Source organism: Prionailurus bengalensis, chromosome A3, assembly GCF_016509475.1.
Source record: "Prionailurus bengalensis isolate Pbe53 chromosome A3, Fcat_Pben_1.1_paternal_pri, whole genome shotgun sequence".
NCBI lineage: Eukaryota > Metazoa > Chordata > Mammalia > Carnivora > Felidae > Prionailurus > Prionailurus bengalensis.
The window spans coordinates 52,307,297-52,327,549 of NC_057354.1; the positions used below are offsets into that span (position 1 = coordinate 52,307,297).

The 20,253-nt window shown below is 36.1% G+C and overlaps 1 protein-coding gene across 1 annotated transcript; it reads right to left on the reverse strand.

The window, feature by feature from the left end:
• Positions 1 to 8,796: 8,796 nt before the first annotated feature.
• LOC122496657 (sulfotransferase 1C4-like) lies at positions 8,797 to 19,351 on the reverse strand. The gene is made up of 7 exons (XM_043603031.1): positions 18,924 to 19,351; positions 15,740 to 15,865; positions 15,065 to 15,162; positions 14,658 to 14,784; positions 14,346 to 14,440; positions 11,075 to 11,255; positions 8,797 to 10,125 (listed from the first exon to the last, which is right to left on the reverse strand). The coding sequence occupies exons 1-7, from the start codon at positions 19,090 to 19,092 to the stop codon at positions 10,010 to 10,012; spliced, it is 912 nt and encodes a 303-aa protein (XP_043458966.1). The 5' UTR covers positions 19,093 to 19,351; the 3' UTR covers positions 8,797 to 10,009.
• Positions 19,352 to 20,253: the final 902 nt, after the last annotated feature.

Sequence of the window (20,253 nt, forward strand, 5' to 3'; positions counted from 1 at the left end):
GTGGGAGGATGGGTGCAATAGGTGATGGAAATCAAGGAGTGCACTTGTTTTGATGATCACTGGGTGATCTATATAAGTATTGAATCACTAAATTGTACACCTGAACTATTATTACGCTATATATTAACTAACTGGAATTTAAATAGAAGTTTTAAAAAAGAAAAAAAATAAGGAAAAAAATTTTCATTTATTGAAATGATCATGTGGTTTTTGTCTGTTATGCTATTAATGTGGTATATAATTCTTTTTATATATTATGTATTGCTGGTGATACAGTTGCTAGTATATTGTTGAAGATTTTTTACATCAGAGATGCTGATCTGTAGTTTTCTTTCTTATGATTGTCTTTGGCTGACTTTGTTATTAGGGCATCATAGGATGAATTGGGAAGTGTTCTTTCCTTTTTTATCTTGGAAGAATTTGTGAAAGACTGATATTAATTTTTTAAATGTTTGACATAATTCACCAGGGAAGGAATCTAGTCTTGGGCTTTTCTTTATAGAAATTTTCTTGATTCTTAATTTCTTGTCTCTTTATTTGTTACAGATCTATTCAGAATTTCAATTTCGTGAGTCAATTTCAGCAGTTTCTAGGGATTTATCCTTTTTCCTGTGTTATACAATTTATTGGCATACAATTATTTACAGTGATGTCTCCTCTTTTCATTCCTAATTTTAGCAGGATGACTCCTCTTTCTTTTTTTCTTGGTCTGTTGAACTAAAGAACTGATGTAACGATTTTGTTGATATTTTCAAAGAGCTACCTTTTCATTTTACTGATTTTCCTTATTGTTTTTCTAATCACTATTTCACATATTTTTGCTCTGCACTTTATATTTTTCCTTCTTCTTCTTTTGGACTTAGTATACTGCTCTTTTACCAGTTTCCTGAGGTACAAGGATGTAGGGGATAAGCTTAGGAATCCCCCAGGCTTATACCAATGGGTTAACAAGGCATAAAGAGATACAAAGCCATAATATACTCACACTGAGTTTGGGTAAACCAGATTGGCACCCCAGGAATAGGGGGTGCAAAGGCACCTCAAGAATATGCAGGTGCAAAGGCGCCAGGAATAGGGTGGTGCAAAGGCATCCCAAAATAGAGAGGGGATGCAGAGTCCCCAGAATAGAGAGGGAGGGGCAAAGCCCCAAATAGGAACAGGTGCAAAGGTGCCCAATACATAGGTATATGAAATAAACAAGATTAGATATTCAGGGTGGAAGCATCCCCGCTTTAGTACTAGAGCAGAAAGGCTGCTTTCACAGGAGGATAGGGCCAGGTTAGGTGAATTGGACTATGGACTGCTGTGTTGCAGGCAAAGCAGCCCAGAGCGGAGATGGTTAACAAAAGAAAAGGTGCCTTCTTAACCCTGAGGTTATTTCTCCTATCTGTCTAGCTAAGATAAACAGATGTGCTGCCTCATGTCTGCTGTAAACAACCTTCCTCCCCACTGCCCGGCACCCATATTTTGTTTTGTATTAACCCAAACCCCTAACCTTGAATATCTTCAAGACCCCCTTCCCCTCATGTTCACAAGTTAATGTTCACAGATTCATTGCCTCTTTATGCACACCCATTGCCATGTTTGTGAGCCTTCTGATCCTAATAAAAACAGGGCAAGGACCCTTATTTGGGGCTCTTGTATTTTCCCAGACATTAGCCATCTCTCGCTTTTCATCCTGCATCCTGCTCTCTTGCTAGACAAGAGAGAACTTTAGACTTAGAGTCTATGACAGAAGGAAATAAATTGTTATTGATTTCTTCTATGTTAAAATTTTTTTTTATTATAGCCATTTATAACTGTAAGTTTCCTGATGAGCATTTCTTTAAACACTGCATTTTATAATTTTTGGTAAGTTGTATTTCATTCAGCTCAGAGTATTTTAAATTTCCCTCATATTTTCTTTTTTGACCCATTTAGGGCTGTGCTGTTTAACTATTTGCATTGAGAAAAATCTTACATTTAAAGAAGAGTTGCAAAAATAACCCATAGAGTTCCCATATTCTCTTTTCTTTTTAAATCAGCTCTACTCAGGTATAATTGACATAAAAATTGTAAGACATTAAAGTGTATGTTGTGGTAATTTGATATACAGGTACATTATGAAAGGATTCCTGCCATGAAGCTAATTAACACATCCCTCATCTTGTATATTTATCCTTTTTTTAAGTACATTTAAGTTCTATTAGCTAATTTAACTTATACAAAACAGTGTTATCAACTATAGTCACCATGTTTTACATTAGGTTCATGTTATTCATCTTATAGTTGAAAGTTTGTACCCATTTACCAAACTTTCACTATTTCCAACACTCCCCAGCTCCTGCCAACCAATTTCCTACCCTCTGCTCTATCAGTTTGATTTTTTAAAAAAATTTTCACATTTAAGTGATACCATGCAGTATTTGTCTTTTTCTGTCAGGCTCATTTTACCAAACATAATGACTTTAAGGTCCATTTATGTTATCACAAATGACAGAATTTCCTTCTTTCTCATGGCTAAATAATATTTTATTATATGTACATGTTTATGAATATATGTTTCCATCCATCCATCCATCCATCCATCCATCACATTTTCTTTATGCATTCATCCACTGATGGACACTTAGCTGTTTTCATATCTCAGCTATTGTGAATAATGCTGAAACATGGAAGTGCAGATATCCAGTTTCCATTTTCTTGGAACATACCCAGATGTGGGATTGCATGATCATGTGTAGTTCTATTTTTAATTTTTGAGGAACCTCCTTATTATTTAACACAGTTGATGCATCAATTTACATTCCTACCAACAGTGTACATCTTTACCATAGTTTTCTCCACATCCTTTCCAACACTTGTTATCTTGTTTTTTTGATGATAGCCATTCTAACAGGTATGAGGTGGTATTTCATTATGGTTTTGATCTGCAATTTCTCTGATTAGGGATGTTGAGTACCTTTTCACATACCTGTGTCCATTTATATGTCTTCTTTGGAAAAATGTATTCAGATCCTCTGTCCATTATTTAATTGGATTTTTTGGTATTAAGTTGTATGAGTATTATATATTTAGGATATTAACCACTTAGCAAATTTATGACTTGGAAATAATTTCTCCCATTTTATAGTTTGCCTTATTATTTTGTTGTTTCCTTTGCTGTGAAAAAGCCTTTTAGGTTGATATAGTTCCAGTGTTTATTTATACTTATGGTGCCTTTGCTTTTGGTGTCAAATCCAAAAATCATTGCTAAGACTGATGTCAAGGAGCTTTACCCCGTATATTGTCTTCTAGGAGTTTTATAGTTTTAGGTCTTATGGTCAAGTCTGTGATCTATTTTGATCTGAATTCTGTAAATGGTGCAAGATAGTGGTGCAATTTCATTGTTTCGCATATGGCTATCCAGTTTTCCCAATGATACTTATTGTAAAGACTATCATTTTCTCATTATATTCTTGGCTTCTTCGCTGTAAATTAATTGACCATTTATATGTAGGCTTATTTCTGGGCTCTTTATTCTCTTCCATTTATCTTTAATTCTTTGGCAATACCATATTGTTTTGATCAGTATAGTTTTGTGATACAGTTTGGAATCAGGAAATGTGATGCCCCCAGCTACTGCTTCTTTCTCATAAGCCCATTGGTTATTTTTCATAACCCATATTTCTCATAAACCCATTGGTTATTTCTTCATAAACCCATTGGTTATTCAGTAGCATTTGGTTTAGCTTCCAAGTGTTTGTATTTTTTCCAGTTTTTTTAAAATTGTGATTCATTTTTAGTTTCATGCAGTTGTGGTCAGAAAAGATGCATGATATGATTTCAATCTTAAATTTATTGGGACTTGTTTTGTGGCCTAACATGTAATCTTATCTATTTCTTCTTATGGCTTGAGTTACTGTCTAGTATCCTTTCGTTTCATTATGTAGGACAGGTCTAATGAAAACAAATTCTTACAACTTTTGTTTATCTGGGAATATCTTAACTTCTTTCTCACTTTTGAAGAACAGTTTTGCTGGCTATAGGATTCTTGCTGATAGTATTTTTCTTTTAGCAGTTTGAATACATTAACCCACATCATTCTGGTGTCTGAAGTTTCTGATGAGGAATGTGCTATTATTAAAGATCCTTTTATGTTAACAGTGCCTTATCTCTTGCTCCTTTGAAGTTTCTCTCTGTCTTTCAAAAGTTTAATTATACTGTATCTTGTCTCTCTGAGTTCATTTTACTTTGAGTTTATTGAGCTTTTTGAATATTCATATTCATGTCTTTCATAAAATTTGGGACATTTTCAGCCATTATATCTTCAAGTATTTTCTCTGCCACTTTTTCTTTCTCTTTTTCCTTTTAGGACTCCCACAACACATATGTTGGCCCATTTGATTGTGTCCCACAGGTCCCTTAATTTCTGTTCAGTTTTTTCAGTCTTTTCCTTTCTGTTTCTCAGACTGATAATTTCCATCATTCTATCTTCAAGTTTGCTGATTCTTTCATCTTTCTGTTCAAAGCTGCCTTTGATTACCTTCAGTGAATTTTTTATTTCTGTTATTTTAATTTCCCATTCTAACATTTATTTTAGCTTTCTGTTTATTGTTATCTCTTTATTGATATTTCATTTTGTTCCTAAGTTATTTTCTTTACTTTCTCCATGTCTTCCTTTAATACTTGGGGAATATTTAAGACAGTTGTTTTAAAGTTTTTGTCTAGTAGATCTACCATTTGTTCTTTTCCTGGGAGGGTTTCTGTTTTTTTTTCCTTTGAAAGGACCATACTTTCATGGTTCTTTGTGTGCTTTGTGATCATTAAAAACTGGACATATGAATCTAATAATGTGATAATTTTGGGAATCAGATTCTTCCTCTTCCCCAGGGTGTGCTGTTTTTTTGTTATTGTCTTTGTTTATCTTTTTTTTATTGCTATCAGCTGCCTCTTTGCAAAGACTCTTTCTGAGATGTAGACTTAAGATATTCTCAAGTCTTTTCTGAACCCATGCCTTTCCTTGGGCATATAAGTGGCCACTTTTTAATTTTCTCTGAATATGTAGTTACTTTAGAATTTCCTAGTCTTTAATATTTGACTTTCAAAAAGGTGAAAAGAGGAAAATGAAGAGAGAAAAAGGGTACCAGTCCATTAAATCCCCTGGAAACCACTTCATCTAGAGAAGGAGGGGATTGCAACAATTGGGAGAGGTGCACTAATGATGGCCAGCTACCTCTTTGTCAGCACTGATGTGTTTGGTGCAATCAGTGATAAAAGCACAGATACCTGATAGTTATCTATCAAAAAGGAGAGGGTCCTTTTTGCCCACTTTGGCTCCGCCAAAAAACTGTGTGTAGTTTGTTTCAGGAACATGTGTATAGTTGCTTGCCATGGTGCTGGCAGCAGTTTATGGGAGCTACTATTGTTCTAAGGGCTGAAATTGGCTCAACTTAATGGCAAGTTACAGTTCAAGCCTTTCCTTTGAATTTACAGGTCTTCAATGGACTCCAGAGTTCCAAAATGGTTATATCATGGGTATTTTGAAGGGGCACTTGCTGTCTAGGTGGGGGACACAGATTTCTGGTGCTTTCTACTCTGCTATCTTCCCAGGGTCCTTCTCTCCTTCATTTTTTAAGGTCAGTTTTTGCAAGATACAGTATTCTTAGTTGGCAGTTTGTTTTTCTTTCCACACTTTCTGAAATATATCACCTGAATGTTTGTTTGTGTGTGTGTGTGTGTGTGTGTGTGATCCTTGTCTTCTGGCCTATAAGTTTTCTGTTGAGAAATTAATTGATAACCTTAAAATACTTTTTCTTATTGTATGTGATGAGTTGCTTTTCTCCTCCTACTGTTAAAATTCTCTCTTTGTAATTTTTACAGTTTGATAATAATGTGTATTGGCAATTTGTTAAGATTCTTGAATTTCTCTTTACATTACTTTCCTCAGACTTGGGAATTTTTCACCTGTTCTTTTTTGAAATAATCTTTCTGCCCTTTTCTCTATTCTTCTGGGACTTCCACATTGTTTTTGATGGTCTCTCATGAGTCCCTTAGGCTCTTTTTGATTTTCTTCATACTTTCTTCTTTTTGCCTTTCTGACTCATTTTCTCCATGTTCACGGATTCTTTCTTGTGTTTAATCAAGTCTCTTGTTTAATACCTTTAGGAAATTTTCAATCTGGTTATTGTATTCTTTAGCTCCAGAATTTGTTAAGTTCTTTTCTTTTCATTTTGAGAGAGAGAGAGAGAGAAATTGAGGGAGAGAGGCATAGAGAGGAAGGGAGAGAGACAGAGAGAGAGAGAGAGAGAGAGAGAGGAGAGAGAGAGAGAGAGAGAGAGAGAGAGAGAGGAGAGAGAGAGAATGTCAGCATGGAGCCTGACATGGGACTTGGTCCCATGACCCTGGGATCATAACCTGAGCCAAAATCAAGAGTTGGATGCTTACCTGACTGAGCCACCCAGGTGCCCCAAGTTCTTCTTCTTTTTTTTTTGTAGTTCCTGTCTCTTTGTTGATATTCTTATTTTATTCATGCATTATTTTCCTGATTTTATTTAGTTAGCTTCCTGTGTTCTTTTTTTTTAACCTTATTGAGCATATTCAAGATGATTATTTTGGATCTTTGTCAAATAGTTCATAGATATCTGTTTATTTAGGACTTATTTCTGGAGATATATTTTGTTTGTTGTTTTTTTTTTTTTGATTGGCTATGTTTCTCTGTTTCTTTTTATGCCTTATGACCTCATGTTGTGATTTGGGCATTTGAAAAAAAATAGTCACTTTTTCCAGTCTTTACATATTTGCTTTGTATAAGGGAAGACCACTGTCAATCAGCCTAGCTAGAAACTCTGAGGACCTCTCAAGCCTTTTTGGGGTGTGACTTCTTTGATCTTCTTGTATACTTTCTCAGTTAAGTTTTTTTTTCTTTATTAAGAACTTGTAATCTCTTGCTCACGTTGGTATCTTTCATATTGTAGTCTCTCTGGTGCTGTGGTGAACTGTGGCATGCACCTTTTTCATTAGTGCTCTAGTCTGGGGAGTCAGAAACCATTTACTTTCTAATTTCCTGTTTTATTGGGACATTTTTGGGGTTCCTGAGTGGGTCAGTTGGTTTAGTGTCTGACTTCAGCTTAGGTCATGATTTCATGGTTCATGAGTTTGAGCTCCACATTGGGCTCACTGCTGTCAGCCTGTCAGTGCAGACCCTGCTTTGGATCCTCTGTCCCTCCTCTCTCTCTTCCTGTCCCCCGCCTACACTCTCTATCTCAAAAATAAATAAAACATTAAAAAAAGAAAATAGTAAGGAAAATCAAAGTGCATGTATAGAGATGCAAGAAGTAAAATAGTGCAAAAAATCAGTATTATGATTCTATATAAAACATTAAAAAGAACATATATTCTTAGCAATGCTAGAGACAATTTGGTGTGAATGAACCATAATGCTACTTGGCTCCTGTCTATTAGTAAAGTATCAATAGAAATATAATTTTTAAAATAAATACATTTCATACCAAATCAAGCTTTCTTAATTTTCTTGATTCAAACCTAGACTTCTTCCATAGGAGTTAAAAGTTATTGCTCACATATGATAAAACATAGAATGTACACTCTGTATTTGATAGATTCTATGTATCAGAAGGATTACAAAGACTAAATACATTATTGCAATTTTCTGCTAAAATGGAAGCAATTTTGACTAGATCTAGAATATAATATGCTAATCAATGGTTTTGAAAGACCGAAGGGGAGAGGAAGGTAAGAGGTAGCAACTTGAGCGCAAGGTCAAAAGTCCAAGAGCCATGGGCTGAGCACATGCCCCCTTCCTCTGAGTTATCTTTGTGAGGCAGCAGGGCAGAGCATGGATTTTGGTGTCTTGGGGGTAGTGGTGGTATGTGGGGGAGAACTGAACATAGTCACAGAAAGCACTGCATTCAGATAAGAGCCTGCAGGTATTGTAACCAATTTCAGGGAGAACTTTAGAGATATAAAGGTATAAAAAACAGATTTCAGACTGGACAGATGCTAGGGGTGCCAAGTGGGAAGCTATTGTTGGCTTAGGACTCTGTCTACTTCAGAGCATGCGGACAGTGGGAATATTTTAGATATTCAATAGACTATTGTTAAGCTTCACTTGATCATGGTGGGGAATGGATGACATCTTGACAGTCTGGTTATTTTTAGGCCTGGGTCTGGGTTGGGCATCCTTTAGTTAGCAGTGATCATTATGAACCTGTGATGGGACTGTGGTAAGAACAGCAAGGGAGAGACTCTATTTTGAACAGTTAAAAATGTGGGTTTTGGAACCATTGGAGCTGTGTTTGAAAGTAAATTCCAACATTTCTTATTTGAGTAACTTAACTAATATCTCTGAACTTTAGTTTTAGTTTTCTCTGTGGGATAATACTGCCACATTCAAAGAATTGTTATAAAAATAAAATGTCTTATCCAATACAACTTTTCTGGATGATAGAAATATTTTCTAATGTCCAAGTAATAGCTACTAGGTATGTGTGGCTAGTGAGCATTTGAAACTTAACTGGTGGAAATGAGGAACTAGATTTTATCTATTTTTAATTAATTTAAATAGGCACTTGTAGCTAGTATATTGGACAGCAGTTAAAGATGATAACTTTTATAGGTACTACTTAAAATATAAATTTAGGTACTACTATCTAAAAAGTTAGCTGTTTTGAATTTCCTTGACAGACATATTCTTTCAGTTACTTATTTTTGTGCTTGTCCTATTTTGTTTGATGCAATGAAGTATATAGCAATGTTTCTATCTTGGAAAAAAAATAAATAAGCGAAAATTTTAATAAGCACAAGAAAGACAATATATACCTATAAGAGATGTAATATACTTTAATCTTAATCACAAAAGAATTATACTAAGTGTAGAGAACTTCAGAAGAACAAATGATCTCTTCAGTTTTCAGTATTTGCAGAACGAATGAACCACTTGCCCCGGTTATTGAAGCATGTTATGTGTTTTGGATAGGTAGAATATGTTTTCAGATAGAGGCATGGTGAAAATAAAACTAGTAGGGTAGGAACCTGCAAGATATCAGGGCTCAGTGAGTAGCTAATTTGCTGAAGTAAGGAGATGGTTTAGAAGATGAAATTAAGCTAGAAAAGTGGTTTGGAAGATGAGATTAACCATATCGTATGTTTATAGCTGCCTATGAATTGATGGTTAAAAAGCATGGGATTTATCTTTCAGCCACTGTAAATTCAGTGTCATTGAAGTATTATTTAGAGCTAAGGAAAAATACAATCACAATCCTGTTTTAGGAAAGTAACCCTAATAGATTTGCGAGGAAGAGAGAAATTAGTTAGGAAGCTTACACTAGTATGGGTAAAAGGTTTCTGAACCAGAAGGGTGGCTATAGAAATGAGACTTCATACAAGAAAAACTGAGATATTGTTGGTGGATTAGCATATGATTATGGATTCACTGGAAGGAGGCAAATCAAGATATGACTCCAAGACTGAATCATAGCACTGACTGAGGTGAGAGAGAGAGAGAGAGTTAAGTATATAGGGATAGAAGTATTACAGAAAGAACACTGAAGTGAATTGGAAAGTTTCATGGGGAAACAGAGTTACACGATGGTTACTTGGCTACCAATTACTTTCTGGGAGAAATAGTCACTATCTACATACTTTAGTGCTGTGTTGAGAAGTTAGTCTGAAAGAACACTTACTCTGAAAATTTTAGTGTTTTCTTATATAAGGAATGAAGAATTTTTAATGTTAACAAACACATGATCTGTAGAAAACTTAAACATAATGATAATTAGCAATGATGCCAGGATTTTAACCAGTGATGATTGAACCTCATTCCTTCCACACTGCCATTCTCCTCCCACTCTCCACCTTGTCCCCAATCTCTGTTAGCTTTATCCCCACTTTTTTACAGTGAACAAAAGCAAACACAATAAACAACTAGTCTGAGAACCTAATCCAATATTATGTGATCTGAGCAACAAAATTTAATTATTACCCAATAAATTAGGTAATAAACTAAAAAAAAAAAATTTTGTTTTCTTTTTTATGAGAATTGGAAGTGGAAAGTTAGACTGGAATCAGCCATTTTCTTCTTGTAGTCTTCATCAAATCTCTCATTCTGAGCCACAGTAAAGTGATTTTTCCAGTCTCCAACTGTCCCTGAAACAGTCATGTGGGAGAGAGTCAATTTGTATTTCTCTATTTTCCCGTTTCTGTGTGAATATTTCTGTTCTACCTTCCTGGGAAGCAATATTGAACAAAACATTTCTGTTGCTAACCTGTCAATTTCATTCTGAAGGGAAGAAGAATTTCTTATCTGATCTGGTAACAGGAGAGCCCATTACCCACTGAGTCACATTAATGGGGGAAATGAAACTACAATAATTAAAACAGCAGGCATGGGGGGATTTCTTGTCTTTTTCTCCTGTCCTCTTTGCACGTCAAAGTGTGGTAGGTGCTTATGCCTATAGCTTTCATTGTATAGACCTACCAGGAAGGGCTTGTATGTGAGAGAATTCAAGGTATAGTTCTGAGGAAAAAAACAAAAACAAAAAATCCCCCAAATTCTCCAAATGCAACTCCTGTTACCTTTTCACAGATTGCCTTTTCCCCCTGTAGTGCTTACCATCATCTATTATCCTGTGTATTCTTCTTGCTTATTTTATTTGTGGCTAGAATATAATGTTCATGAGGGGAGACAATTTTGTGTTTTTTTTCACTGCTCTAGACATTACCTAGAACAGTGCCAGGCACATAGTAGCCACTCAGTAAGTATTTTGGAATGAATTAAATCTAACTGATAGCATAAAGCCCTTGTAAATCCATTATAAAATGGATTCTTTGCCTTATCTCATTTAATTCTGTGTGTTTTCACCTTATCAGTAAGATCTCTGAAGAGTTGGGGGGGGGAAGGGGTGGGATTTAGACACCACACCTTACTCTTCAATTATCTGAACATTGTTTTCATTTCATTTGTGGTTTCCTAAGAATCCCAGAATCATTTGTTATAGAGCTTTTTTTTTCTTAGCCACAGGAAAGAAAATTCCCCCAAGGCTGTGAAAGGTTGCACAACACTTTTAAGATTATGATCAAAAGAAAATATAAAAACCTTTTCTCATGAATGGAGAAACAGAGTGGTTCATGATTTCAGTAGGAATTGATGAATAGTTTGCCATTGAATTCTGCTTCATAACATCAAATGAAGTGTGATGGAGAATTTTATCTAGAACTTCATGATCTAGGTTTTTTCCAATAAATTCTGCCAGCTTCTGAATTTCCTGCTTTGGATTCTATGATGAGAGTTGAAAGAAAAGTGAAGATTTGATATAAAACAATTGGTTTAATAAGAATACTGAAATGAATTAATAACAGTAATCAGTAACATGCCATGAGATAAAATTAAAAAATCTTATATCACAAATGCTCAACTATCCATAAATGACTCATTTTAACATGATGGTCCATAATATTCTCTTTTTTATTAACTGGAATTATTAAGCTTTTCTTGCTCTAACATAGGAGCAAAAACTGAAGTGTTAGTGAAACATTCAGCATACAGTGACATGCAGTGCAGGGAGAGCGTTTCACTAAGAGTTATGCCCAAGTGTCCCATGCAAGTCAGTTATCGCGGGGGGTGGGGATCTTGGTCAATTAAATATCCAACAAGGAGAGTCCATAGACTGGTGATAAGAGCAAAGGTATTGTGGAAGCATAGGGTAAGACAATTTAAGGAGGCTGTCTCCTGTTTCATTGATAGAAATGTCCCCAGACCATTTCAGTGGTGGAAGTAAGTGGTGGCAGGAGAATGGGAGAGGACTATTTTGCACCCATGAAGTGCCCAAGAGACACCCATGACTAGTAACTCTACTACCCAGCATGTCCAGATGTTTATGTGCTCCTGAGAGTTCCAATGTTTCCTCATCAGAGGGACACACCACCCTAGGGAGCTGTGGCCGTGGGAAGTCCCTATCTCTAGGAGGAGTGGTAAGGGAAAGAAAGTAGAAAGGCACAGCCTGACATCTGTGTCTTCTGCTTTAAAAGCTTGGATGTCAAAAGTGCTTAATTAATTGGCTTTACATAGACTAGGAATCCCCAATGTTTATACCAGCACTATCAACAATAGCCAAATTATGAAAAGAGCCCAAGTGTCCATCGACTGATGAATGGATAAAGAAGATATGGAATATATATACAATGGAATACTACTCAGTAATCAAAAAGAATGAAATCTTGCCATTTGCAACAATGTGGATGGAACTAGAATGTATTATGCTAAGAGAATAAGTCAGAGAAAGATAAAAATCATATGATTTCACTCATGTGGAATTTAAGAAACAACAGATGAACATAGGGGAAGGGAAGGAAAAATGAGATAAAAACAGAGAAGGAGGCAAACTATAAAAGACTCTTAAACACAGAGAACAAACTGATGGTTGCTGATGCAGTGTTGGGTGGGGAGATGGACGAAATGGGTGATGGGCATTAAGGAGGGCACTTGTTGGTATGAGCACTGGGTGTTATATTTAAGTGATGAATCACTAAATTCTGTTCCTGAAACCATTATTAGTTTACGTTAACTAACTTGGATTTAAATAATATTTTTAAAAAAGAGGAAAAAAAAAAGAAAAGCTAAGAGAAATTACACCAGAAAAAAAAAGGAGTGCAGAGAATATTGAGCTTTGAGTGACTAGTTAGGGGACATTCCAGAACATGATCACAGAAATATTTAAAAGGGCTCTAGAGATTCTAAGGTTAGACTACCTGTTCAATAAAGTTTCTTCCTGGCATCATAATACATTAGGATATACCCCATTAAAAGGGCATCATTCCTGATGATATATTCTTATTTTTACCCTATAATGATACATTTGATATCATGTGGACAAGCATCACCTACATGGAGTTTTCCTACTCTGTGTTTAACAGCAGAGTATTCCTTCCTTCTATGGCTTCCTCAGTTTGTCATGTCTATTCATGAAAGAGCAAACATTTCCCTTATACGATTCCCTGCCATAATATTTCTTAACTGAATATCTAAATGTAGAATTCTGTAGATAACTCTCTGCACTAAAATAGGGCGCATATCTGACCTTTTCTGTTTGAAGAAACTGTAGAGTGGAATCTAAACAACAACCACCAAACTTATAGATACAGAGAACAGATTGATGTTGCCAGAGATAGAGAGTAGGATGGGCAAATGGATGAAGGGAGACCAAAGTTACAAACTTCTAGTTATAAAATAAGTCCTGGGTATGTAATGTGTAGCATGGTGACTATAGTTAATAATACAATGTTGTCTATTTGAAAGTTGCCAAGAAAATAGATGTTAAAAATTCTTATCACAAGAAAAAAATTCTCTATCTGCGGTGATAGATGTTAACTGGACTTATTGTGGTGCTCATGTCAAAACATATACAAATAGTAAATCATGTTGTACACCTGAAAATAATATAATGTTAATTGTCTATTGTATCTTGACTAAAAAAATAGAAAAATGATTCTGTTTTGCTCTTTTGATATTCTGTAGAAACAGCTAGATGAGGCCCAGCAGTGACTGAACCCAGGAGACATACATCTAAGCTAATGTGCCCACAAATCCCCTAGGCATTTTATAACACATCTTATAAGGTGCACATTCTGACTTAGTAGGCTTGATGTGGGGTCTGAGAGCCCCATGCAGCTAGTCTGTGAAACACCAAGGCTTTCAGTGATAATTGAAGAACAGAGACTCTAATTTTCATAGATCCCTGTATTTAGTTAAGTCATAGATAGTATTGGGTATATTATAATTTATAGTAAACTCCCATGAACCTCATTTTATTTAGTCCTCACAGTAGATCTTGGAAGAGTATATATTACTATCTAGTGTTTGCATTTAGGGAAACTAAGTAAATCTCTAAGATGTTAAGTGTCCTTACCAAGAATAATTGCCAGTAGGTAAAGCCACAATTTGAATTCAAGAATTTTGAATCTAAATCATTTGTATTTTCCATTACACCCTAAATTCTTAACCCATTTCTCGAAATTATGATGTTTCTCAAGTACTAATGAAAAAACACAAAATGTGCTAGGAAATGTTTTCCTTTCTAAATGGAATTTTAAAATAGATATGAAAGAGGAAAATAAAGGTATCGCTTGCATTTTGCCTATATTGAAACAGTGTACCATACCCCAGAGCACCAGGAAATTGTAGATGAAACTATGTGATACATAAACTCCTGATATCCCATGTGTTCTTTGATTCATGGACAGCAGTAACCAATGAAATGCAGCATTTTCTATTCCCTGTTTTAATCTATGAGTCCCCAGTAGGGTCCATACATTATGACTTAAATGTCTTATGGTCCAATGGGAACATTTTATATGGCACTGCCCCTCACCTTCTTCAGGTCCTCATAGAAGAGGTAGACAATGCGGTGTTGATCTTTGGCTTTCCACCATCCTTTCACATGGTCATGCCATGATCCCCAGCACACTGCAAGGAGGGATGAAAAACAGGGTAATGAATCACAGAAGCCCAACAAACAAATATTCCACTGAAAGGAGATTTCCTAAAGAGAGGGAGAGTATCATACTGATGATTTCTTCACAGTAAAGCAGGCAGAGGCCCAGATATTCTAAGGAAATGATTTTTTCTTTTTAGAGTGTTTGAGAATTTTGAGACAGAAAAGAAACAAACTGAATTCCCTTACCTTTCCCAGCCAGAAAACTTTCAAAATACTCTTCCCAGGTTCCTGGAGCAGGAAGAGCTTTATTCATTCTTTGGAAATGGTAATAAGACACCATATTGTCCTTTGGATTTCTTGCTACATAGATTATCTAGGAAAGTAACAAAAATAGGATTAGACTTATATTTGGTTATTGCTCATACAAATTATGTTCAAGTGGGTATATTCCATACAGATGAGATTTTCTGATGCTGCATTCTTATGATTTTGACTTTCGTGGGACTTGAAAAAGACTCAAATCAATTTGCATATTGATTATTGTGAAGAGATGGACTCTTTCTTCTTTAACAAGTGAAGTGTCTTAAGAGGAAATTAAAGACCACTCTAGGGTTGTTTTAAGGAGTAAATTGTGAATTCCTTTTGGTTTTTACCTTACAGTTTTTCTCTAGGAAGGATGGTGGCAGCAATTGGATGGGAAGATGTGTTTTCAGGGTCCGTGGTGAGGGCATTTGCTTAGCTTGTTCCAAACCTGCAAAATTGATTTTTGATCACTCACCACCATTTTTTTTTCTATTTGCTTCAACATCTTACTGCTTCCATTATTACTACTTTAGGAACAGTTGAACAATTCAAGGCAACTATGAGAGCACTGTAACAGTAGATCTGATATGAGATAATATGTGTAGCTTATGAATGATTTTTAAAAGCTAAAACAGTCTTTAGCCATAACAAACAAGAAACCAAACAAATAAGAACCTAAAAGATTCAAACCCTTCCATGATGAAATTATGTCACTTGGGCTCAACTTTGTGGAATACAATTAATTTCTAATGGAGAATAAAAACTTGTGTATAATCAGTAACTCCATTAGAAAATGTCTGGTGTTTACAAACGGCCAGACACAGTTAAAAAAATACAGTCACATAATTCATTAGTAATGCTTGAATGCCTAGAATTTAATTTTTTTCTAGTTTTTCAAAGTGGTTGTATTAATTCTTATGTCTTTTCTATGATTTTTTTTCAGCTTGAATGCCTGTGAATGTGATAGTAAAAAACCCTAAATGTATATTTAGGATCATAGTCAAGTGTTGCTATTCCATACTCACCAGATCTCATGGATGGGACTATCCATTCGATGAAAGGAAATCGTATGTAAGTAGGTGCTCGTTGACTTTTGTCAACATCACCTTCATTTTGTATTAAGTCCACTATCTCCTGAGTCCATGTTGTTCCTTATTCCACATGTAAGATGAAGATGCACAGACATTTAGTATACTACATTTCTTAAAGATTTTTTTACATTTATTTATTTTTGAGAGACAGGGAGAGACAGAACACAAGTAGGGGAAGGGCAGTGAGAGGGAGACACAGGATCTGAAGCAGGATCCAGGCTCTGAACTGTCAGCACAGAGCCCGATGTGGGGTTCGAACTCACAAACTGTGAGATCATGACCTGAGCCAAAGTTGGATGCTTAACTGACTGAGCCACCCAGGCGCCTCTAGTATACTATATTTCTTAAAATATGATCATATTTGTTAGAATACCTCTCTGAATTTTAAAGCTAGGTTTATAGTGGAATTCAGAAAACATCATTTTTTTATTTATGTCTTATGTTATCACAATATGAATTTTTATACAAAGGCTGCAATTTGGAGTGGACACTATATTGATAAATATGCAGTTCATTTTTTTTTGCCTGTCACAACCATTAATTTGAATTGTTATCTTATTGATATAGCTGCATTGTTCATAAGAAAGCTAGAATGAAAGGTCTTTCTCACCTGATTATGATCTCCTGGAGAGTAATCACTATGTGGTTTTCAAACCGTTTCCCAAGCACATAGTGGGGCTGCTACATAGGAGCTACTTAATATGTGTTGGCTGAATGAACAAGTGAATAATTAGTATCTGGGCTGGATATTGATCATTGGTACTTAGTATCCATTTTCACCCATTTCTTAATTTTCCCCTTATCTCAGGGACTGAAATGCTAAAAAGTGCATTATCTAGACTTCTTTGCCACTAAGATTCTGAATATTATTTAGATTCCCCTGATGAAATGCATTGAAACGTTGAAGAGAGATAGAGGTCATTCTTCCTGAAAGGTAGCTTCAACAGATAGAAATTTTGCAGAGGCCATACCACATTTTGCTGCCCAGTGTCTCAAATGCAAGAAGCCACTGGAAGAAGGGCCCTTTGTCTCCCAGGCCCAGTTAGTTTCTGTGTGCTGTCTGATTCTGACTGATACAGTGCCTACCAACTAAATCTTCATCCTTTGATGAAGAGCTGTTGTACTAGACATTCTGACAAATCCATGTCAGGAAGATGAACAATTTGAGAATGGTTCTCGGAATCCTGAATCTGGGCTAATCTTCCTATTTTCTCTGAAATCAGATCTCTATAGACTCCTTTCCTCATACTGTCAATTTAGTGCTTTTAGCTCTACAGGAAGGGCATAGGTTAGGAAACAATGAAAAAAATTACATTTTATATCGTAGATGAGTTGGTCTCTAATATTTTCTGGCACCAACTCTTTTATTACAGGATAAAAGAACAATATTTCTTCACCTATCTAGTCAAAGAAAGTTAGAGCTATTTGTACTGGTTTTAGGTGGTCACTCTGAATTTATAGCCATGGGCCAGCTAAAAATGGGGCAGGCTCACATGTTGCTATGGGTTTGGGGATGAGTGGAATTTCTCAATACATCCTCTAGAGGTCAGTGATTTTATAATATATTTTTTCTCTTGGCTCATTCACAGAGTATTTATTGCTCTTTTAAAAATTTAGGTGTAAGCCATATTTTTCATCCATGCTTGTTCATTCTTCCCTCCAATAAATTTAGCCTTTATTAATGGATGATGTTTTAGTGATGATTAAATATTACATTAGCTGGCAAGCATATTATTTATTTAGTGTGTTATTTGGATTGTTGAAGCCCCATTAATCCTAACCCATGAAAACCTTAAATAAACCAAATCTTGCTGCTCACCTTTGGGAGGCAGAGAAAGATTAACTATTAAACATTATGCTGAAATGATGATCAAGTAGAGTTGTGGACAAAATTAAGACTATGACATGTGATTCTTACCAGTGAATTCTTTTACATTCACAAATTTAGGAAAGTTTAATCCTGAACAGGCTCACGATGAGTAAGATTAGAAAATTAGGAGTCTAAGGCTCTCATCTGCTGGTAGTCTTTTATTAGGATCATTAGATATAAAGACTCAATAGAGGTTTGAACATAAAATATCAGAAAATGCTTAGGTTTAGATTTTTTGGTGTGTGTGCGTGTACGTGTGTGTGTGTGTGAAAGAGGGGTTATTGATAGGTAACTTGATTTTTCAAAGAGCAAATGTACATGCAATCTGGCTGTGAATTAAATAGTGTATTTTTACTATATATGTAATATGCACAAAAATCTGTAGAGAACTATTTCTCCCTGCTCATCCTAAAATTTTTATGATACAGTGGCTGGGCTCAAGTATTCTTACTTTTATAGCAACTTCTGTTAAACTAATTACTGAAACAAGGAAGTAGGTTCACAACATGCCATGATGGAAGATGGAAATCAAAACAGTAGTTCTCAGACCCTGAACTGAGAGAATTTTGAGGGCTTCTGGGGGCTGCTGAGGTGAAATCAGCATTGCAGGACCAAAGCTCCCATAACTCTTCCCCAAATCAGCCTTGGGATCCCCTTTCTAGCTCACACACACAAAGAAGTTGTTTTGTTTTGTTTTGTTTTTTATTTTTTTTACAGGATCTGCAGTAAGGGCCTGCATTGGGAACAAACAAATCAATAAATCTAGCCCTTTAGTTCTCAGCTCTTTCATTCACTCTTACTGGGGAAGTAAAAAAAATGTACATCAGGGGCACCTGGGTGGCTCAGTGGGTTAAGTGTCTGACTTTGGCTTAGGTCATGATCTCGTCATTCGTGAGTTTGAGCCCCACATCAGGCTCTGTGCTGACAGCACAGAGCCTGGAGCCTGCTTCAGATTCTGTGTCTTCCTCTCTCTCTGCCCCTCCCCTGCTCACACTCAGTCTCTGTCTCACTCTCAAAAAAAAAAAAAAATTAAAAAAATATGTACATCATAGGAAGAATTAAATTCTTAAAATTTGTACATCATTTTAATATTTTTTTCTGTAGTTTCAGTTTCCACAAGATATATACCTTAGCCATATCACTCTGTCCAGTAAACAATTTCCCACTCCTTTATTTCATTATTAATGTACTTTCCCCACTTACCTTCCTAACTCTCTTCTTCACCTTCCCCTCTCCCCTAGCCCCTACCTGCTTTAGGATAGGTGGCAATAAGCAGATCATCAGACTTGGCTTGGAAGTTCCAGATCTGGTCCCAGATGTTACAGGTAGGTATGGGTTGCATTATCCCCTTCACGTAGTCGACAGGTATGCGCTCTTTTCCATCAAATTTAAAATCCTCCATTTTACTCAAGGCCATTAGTATCAGAAATCAGAGTAATGTACCAGATAAAATGTTACTGCTCAGTCAGCACAAAGATGCATTCTTGTTATTGTACAGGCAATGCAAGACTCAGACTGCAAGTTGTAACTGGACAGCCTGGGGATGGTTGGCAATTAATGTGCAAACCAGTTACAGGCCTGCTAGCCCCAGTTCCAGGAAACAGGGCACTACTGTTTAGGCCTTTGTACGCAGGCCTTTTCTTAATGAGCTCCAGCCCTCCTCCCATCCAGGCTCTGACGTAATGCCAGAGGCCCTCCCAGATCCTGGCTGCTGTGTCATGTTCACGTTCAGTCCTGTTCTTCTGTGTCAGTTTAACAAGAGTGCCATGTTGTTTATGTTTCTCTTATTTGTGTTCATAAAATAATTCACATTCATTTGTTGTCTCTTCTGTGAATGTTAAGCTAATTAAAAAGTTGCAGGAAATTTGCTCACAGAACGGAGGTAGCGAATGCAGGTAGCAACATAGAATAACTTCCCTGAAAGGCTGAAGGGAAATTTCTGTGGGCTGTTGGCAAGAAGGTCCTAAATTTGAATTTCCCAGCACAAATATCTGGAAGGGTCAGTGTTGTTATTTTTAAGAGTAAAATAAAATATGCTCTATTAGAAAAGGTTCTCTTCATTTTGTAGGCTATACAGTGTTAGTATCAGAATATGCACGTCTCATTTAAAGCAAAAGAGATGCAGAAAACTCCTTGCTTTTTCCTTGGAACCATTTCTGGTTCCTTCTTGGGTTTTCTCCTCCTGTTTCAACAATAACCTCTTTTCACCTCTAAAACAAGGCCAGATACCTTTTAGTTTTTAACTGCTAAATATTACAGGACACCCACTTAATTTTCCTGTCTCTTGTGATATAATAAAGAATATATAGGGGAGCCTGGGTGGCTCAGTTGGTTAAGCGTCCAACTTCAGCTCAGGTCACGATCTCGCAGTCGGTGAGTTCGAGCCCCTCATGGGGCTCTGGGCTGATGGCTCAGAGCTTGGAGCCTGCTTTGGATTCTGTGTCTCCCTCTCTCTCTGCCCCTGCCCCATTCATGCTCTGTCTCTCTCTGTCTCAAAAATAAATAAACGTTAAAAAAAAATAAAAAAAGAATATATTTGGTATTTGTCTCTGATTCCTTGAACAGAGTTTCAAAAACT